Here is a 6,973-nt window from a genome sequence, read left to right as displayed (position 1 = left end):
TATGAAGTCATCTAGAGAACTGTTTAGAAAATTGTTAAATACATTAACGATTCTTTTGAAACAATTTGACAAATTTTCACCAGCAACACCCTGATTAGAGATTTAATCATCATCTTGTGAGCTCCAAAGATCGATGGCATGATTGTAAAACCACAGAAGCATTACTTTCTGTGTTTGCATTCATTTATGCAAGGACATATTTAATAAATGTATATATATCATGCATATTATTCAAACGGAGACCTACTTGCGATATCCAAACCAGTATACATATGACCATTTTGAAGAAAATAATTTGGAGCTAGAGAATCACGCCTATAATCTTTAAACAAGAAACTTTTATCAAATTTCGCAAACTGCTCAACTTTATTTTGATCTAAATGGAATGTAATGTTCTACGTTGATGCAAATATAAGAAGTTTTAGTAAACAAATAAATATTCCCAAACCAGAATCGTAAAAATATACATAACGCACCCTTTCCAAAAACCTAATGTTACTTTGCGACTCATTTGAAAGGATCGGGATCATAATTGAAATGAACAAAATCCATTTTATAAAGGTCTTTCAAGCCTGTCATGACGTCATCAGGAACGGTTTTATAGGCACTTTCCAATGTTGACAGTCTTTGTCTTTTCCAACGATCTTCATAGCTTGCTCCTAAGCGCCTCGTCTTCAAGACTAGTTCTAGAAAAGCATCGGCAGTCATGTTTGCAGTGCCATTTAGAACATGTCTTGATCCGAACGGAAGGTAACCGTTAAATTCAAACACGGTCCACAATCGGACAGCAAGTTCGTTTGGTGTTAAACAGTCTTTCACTTCTCTCATCGTAATTCGTTTAAAATTGTAATCAACTAAAGTTTTCAGTTCTTCTTCTATCTGATATTTTGATCCTTCATCGTTAGCGAAAATATGCTCAATGCCTAATTGTTTGATAATGTGCTTTGAATCCTGCGAAAACGTCTCTAACTTTCCTATAAAATGTGGACGATATTGGCAAGGGTTACACATGTATTGAATCGGACGCCAGTGTTCGTTGAAGACTGCTGGGTTAGAAAGGAACTCTTTTAATGATAAAACGTACTTGAGAAATTCCAAAAAGGTCACATCATGACCGCACACTTTTGATTTTAATTTTTGCTTCTCTTTTCTTAAAGCCACAATGGCTTTAGCAGCTCTACCCCAGAAATCTGGCAGAAAGAATTTATCTAGGTAAGCCGACCACAGCCTAGAATAAGGATTCCTTACGAACATAAACCTTGTTTGCTTACTAATAAACTCTCTAGAAATGACATCAAACGTCATCCGCTTCATTCTCTTTTTAGGTCCATAGTGAGTAAAAAAGCGTGGTATTTGAAAAGGACTGTCCACATTAAATTTACCAGTGTCATTATGCAAGAACAACAGAACACGTTTCCAGAATGTTGACCCAACCTTCGCTACTGGACAATATGCTATGTTTTGGGCTTGATAAGTATAAATTTGACTGACTGCCCCATCGTCATTCTGAACACATGTATCATAAATATGTTCTCGAGCATTGATCATGTACACTGTCTTATTCTCTTTTTTGTTCCATCTCTTCAGCACTACTTCATTTACTGAAAATATATTTAAAATAGATGAAGAAAGATACCACTCTTAGTGCATAGATACAAGAAACTAGGTGCTCCATTAGAAGTGAGCAACATCCTGGCTTCACACCTGGGCAAGAAATGGTCCTGTATAAAACAATGGTTCGATAACATGTTGGGCAACATGTTGCCGAATAATTCTGTGAAAATGTGGACTTTGGAAGGAATTTGATGAGAAAAGTAGATTGGGGCATCTGCCATAATTTTTAGAATCTTGATTGCATGAAAAAGGGCAAAGAATGTGTAAAGCTGAGAGGAGCGTGTGGACGAAGCGTCCTTATACAAGAAGTTCCCCAGGATGTATGAGTCAGCATATGAGAATCTTCTACACAGCGGGAACTCTCAAAGAGACACCTGACCGAGGGACTCCATTTTGTTTACGCTTAAAGGATTCAGATAAACATGTGATTATAGATCATTTCTGATTGGATAAAACGCGAAAATAACATTTACATCTCGGTTACAAAAATAATCTTGTATTTATTTCGGCAGCGTTTGGACCTTTGATCCCCTCCTCCCCAGTTTTAAATGTATTATAATTGAATTCATGCCTTGAACTGTGGTCAGGTCACGGCACCTATGATTTATAGAAACCGTATTGCTTCTAAATATTGGTAATATAGATATAAGAGAAAAATACTTACTCGCGTCTGGATTTGTACATATCTGAATTATGCTATATAAACCAATTGCAGCAAGGGCACATATGAATAAATTCTTTGTTTTAAGATGCCATGACATCCTGAAAATGGCAATAAAAGAGCAAAACATATAGAGTGTAATAGCAAAGTGCTTCGGTGCTTAGATATTCGCAATGTAAGAATGTATTCACAACAATGGTTCGAACAACATTTAAGATTTCAATTTTTAAGAAACTTTCCTTGAAATAAATATGTTGAAGAATCAATCAATATTATCTCTCATTTGATGTGAACATTGCAGGAATTTTCAGAAATGTTTGGAACATATAATTCTTCATAAAAAAATTCTGTATGTAGTATTGAACGATATGAATCCCTCGAAACATAAATACGCTCTTAAATATAGTTTTTAATTTTTAAGCAAATTGCTTTTTCATATAGAACATGTATTTTGTTGTTTTCAAGTTTGACTTTGTGAGTAAAATCTAAAATTACTTGATATCGAAAGATTTGATATCGAAAAATTCGTGACGATACCGTCGGTTATTTCAAATAATTTTTCTTTAGTAGAATAACAGCGTTATCAGACCATTCAACAATTTAGAATTAAAACTAAAAACTAACGACAAAATCAGTTTAAAAATTACCATTCACTGGTTCTATTATTTTTTGTTTAAAGTGATACCACGTCTTAGAATTAACATAAAGTTTACGAATTTTAAACTTGGCAAATAAGAGCCAGTAGATATACCTGGTGTCATAAATAACATAACAGGATCTTTATATAATCCGATAAATCCAAAAAACTTAATAAAAATGCAATTAATGATTGAAAAACGCTTAATATCAAGATTAAGCGTTTTTCAATAATTACTAAGTTTTATGAATTTTCCAATTTTCCAGGGATTCTGTTGTAACTTTATGACACCTGGTAAATTCACTGATGAATATATACTCATATTGACCATTTCGAGAACTTAAATTTTATGTTCATTCTAAGACGTAGTATCACTTTAAAAACGTTCCCTGAACTATAAAACAATTCAACCATTTCACAAGACATACCCACCAATAGAGGCAAGTACCAAAGCACAAAGCTAATATTTTGAGTACAGGTCCGTGAAGCCACAAACCTTTTTTCTTACTTAGCTGAGATTGTACTCTTAGAAGCTTCTATAACAGGTGCCTAACTTATTGTATCAAAGAAATAAATATCAATCTAGTCCTTAGGTCACAATGTTTCTGGCATTATCACATTAAGTTTTAAATTTTACCCTTTTCGTGATATGCGGGGCATTAAGAATTTGAGTACAACATGAGTATAATGAATGAGAAAATGTTTTGTAGCCCTGATCGACAGATAGCATACGTACCTTGCATATTACTGCTAATAATCACGGTGTCATTTCATTATGAAACAAACAGTCATTTAGTCAAGCTGCAAGCTGAGTATGAGAGTGGAGACGTCAATGTTTCATACTCCGTACAGCTGCAACATTAATGCTTCTCTAATGATTTTATAGCCTATTGATCATTAGTCTTTGATCGCCATTATTGATAATCTATGAAACGTCGACAGGTGGCGTCAATTTTTGTTAAGTCTAAACATCATAAAAGGTGAAGTTATACGCCCACGTCACATTTCATATCTGAACATGTAAAATCCGAAGTTGCGATTTTTAGCTCGTTAACACTCTAGAAGACACAATACTTTACATATTTAGACAAAACTTTATGAAATTGTCCAGTATCACCATTCTATGAAATCATTAAAATCAGAAATTATTAAAAAAAATTATTACTGCCAAATGTTCTTAAGTGAAAGCAAAGCAATGGGCGTATATTATCTTTCGCGACAAGCTATCTTTATATTACCTGTCAATAAAGTTCTGAATGTTACTTATCAAAATCAGTATCAGCAACTTATTAATGAATAAGAAAACTGAAGCAGTTAAATTTCGCGTCATTATGTTTGATGAAACTATTTTTTGTGCTTAACTTGAGTGTTGAATACATAAAATAGTCTTCAGAAGTACTAGAAATGAAAGAAAATCGCATAATTGCTTAAGAAAAACTTCAAGCTAGGATTTTTACTCACTATTTCTATATATGTCTTGTCTATATATCACAAAGTATCTTAAATTGGCGAGTCGTCAGTATAACATTCAAACGCGGATAATTCTTGACACACATGTATTTGAAGGCTCAAATTTCGACGGTGAGCTGTGAACACTGATGGGCTTAGCTATATAAATATCCAGTTTCTGAGACTAAGGTACGATAAGGTAAAAAGAAATGGTGCATATATATGTAAAAATTTAAGAATAAATTAAGGAATTGTAGGTAATCGAAACCTTAAGTAGAGCAATATGATTGTTATCCTATAATTCCTTATTTGATCAAGATTTTGGGTTTTACATGACTCTTTGATTGGTTTAAAATACTACCTTGGAGACAGACCTTTCTTGGATTACATCAGAAATCAAAAAGGATACAAAATTGTTATCAAATTTAATAAGATTGGGTTTCATGTTGTTCTTGTCCCATTGGTACAGGTTTGGTCAACTATCAATGTGAAAATAATGGAATACAAAGAAATATTTGGACTTAAAAGCTCGCACTATATAGTGTAATGGTATTATGATAGTGGTTATATCAATAGTCAATGTTTAGAGTTTTTAACATATGTTCTAGTAATTCTGTGAGGCTATTTTGAAAAGCAATCTTAAACTTGTTTCACCTTCAATTATTGTGGAAATGGTATTTCTTTAAAGTAGCATACGAATTAAAAAGCGTTGAATTCAACTAAAACAAAGACAAAATATTTTATGTCAAGTGTTTTGTAAAAGCTGACAATTTAAGAACACGAACTAAGCCAAAGGTTACATTTTCCTTTCGTCATAGAATTTCATCATTTTATATTTTGGATTAAGTTGTGGTTATTATCATGCTGAATCAATGCATTTCAATGAATATGTTGTCTCGAAGCCAAGGGTCCTAATTCATGACAAATCTAATGATCAAACAGTACTCCAGTGTAAATTTTTTGAAACATGCATCTGCTCAACACAATAACGGGCTGCAAGATTATGTTTGTAAAAGGAACATAATAGATAATCATTTCAACCTTCTCTTTAATAAATTACTTACAGTACTTACTTCCGTTATGTCACTTATCATAACATAAGAAGTATTTAAAGTTAAACATTCTGGTAATAACCCATGCTGGCAATTGATAGCTTTGTAAACTTATGAGCTGTAGAATGTAATGCTACCCCAATAAACACAAGTTTTTTTAACATCTGTTTAAAAACTTTGATCTTGGAAGGCGTTGATTGGCAATCTTGATAACTAAATACGAAATGAAAACCATAACAGGCTTATCATTTGTTTACGCTGCAGCATTTGTGATATAATTCAGGCCTAGGGTGCAAATGGGGCAACGTTATTCGTCATGCAATATAATTCCGGGCTAGGGAGTAAAGGGACAAACGAGATTCGTCATGCAATATAATTCAGAGCGAGGGAGTAAAGGGAACAATGTGATTCGTCATGCTATATAATTATGAGCTGGGGAGTAAAGGGAACAACGTGATTCGTCATGCTATATAATTCGGAATTGTAGAAAAGGGACAAACTAGATTCGTCATGCAATATAATTTTGAGCAAGGAAGAAAGGGAGCAACGTGATTCGTCATGCTATATAATTATGAGCTGGGGAGTAAAGGGAACAACGTGATTCGTCATGCAATATAATTATGAGCTGGGGAGTAAAGGGAACAACGTGATTCGTCATGCTATATAATTCAGAGCGAGGGAGTAAAGGGAACCACGTGATTCGTCATGCAATATAATTCAGAGCGAGGCAGTAAAGGGAACAACGTGATTTGTCATGCAATATAATTCAGAGCGAGGGAGTAAAGGGACAAACGAGATTCGTCATGCAATATAATTCAGAGCGAGGGAGTAAAGGGAACAATGTGATTCGTCATGCTATATAATTATGAGCTGGGGAGTAAAGGGAACAACGTGATTCGTCATGCTATATAATTCGGAATTGTAGAAAAGGGACAAACGAGATTCGTCATGCAATATAATTCAGAGCGAGGGAGTAAAGGGAACAACGTGATTCGTCATGCTATATAATTCAGAATTGTAGAAAAGGGACAAACGAGATTCGTCATGCAATATAATTTTGAGCAAGGAAGAAAGGGAGCAACCGTGATTCGTCAGTATGCTTAACCGATCACAAAATCCAAATTATAATTTATAGGGTGCTAATATATCTCAATAATGCACCAAAGACCTAATTTAATCGCTAACAATCCTGAATAATTCTGTATATTCATCAACATTTAATATCTAATAATAATAGGTATAAGAGAAGATCACTTTTGAAATTTTCTATGAATATTTCTAATAATAGCTAGCAATAAAGGTGTAGGTGTTACGTCGATGAAATTGGGATCAATTTAATTCATTGAGCTGCTGCTTAGTTGAAATATCAAAATACGTGAAGCCTACAAATGTGCCAGGTACCAAAGATTTTCTTAAATTGAAATATATAAGAAACTTCTGCATACTAGTAAATGAAAAAGCTAGAGACGTGTATCTGTTTTCTGATTCTTAATAAATTTAACTGACATTTATGAATATTATCACTAAATTATATGATAAATGCATATATTTATTAATATT

General features: G+C 33.4%; 1 protein-coding gene across 1 annotated transcript; it reads right to left on the bottom strand.

The window, feature by feature from the left end:
- Positions 1–507: 507 nt before the first annotated feature.
- LOTGIDRAFT_104299 (hypothetical protein) lies at positions 508–1,548 on the bottom strand (the record flags this gene model as incomplete). Its single annotated transcript, XM_009053191.1, has 1 exon — positions 508–1,548. One exon carries the CDS (start codon positions 1,546–1,548, stop codon positions 508–510), a length of 1,041 nt encoding a protein of 346 aa, XP_009051439.1.
- Positions 1,549–6,973: the final 5,425 nt, after the last annotated feature.

This window comes from Lottia gigantea, assembly GCF_000327385.1.
Source record: "Lottia gigantea unplaced genomic scaffold LOTGIsca_2, whole genome shotgun sequence".
NCBI classification, from domain to species: Eukaryota; Metazoa; Mollusca; class Gastropoda; family Lottiidae; genus Lottia; species Lottia gigantea.
The sequence above is the reverse complement of the archived record's forward strand: the minus strand, read 5'-3'. Positions and strand labels throughout refer to the sequence as shown.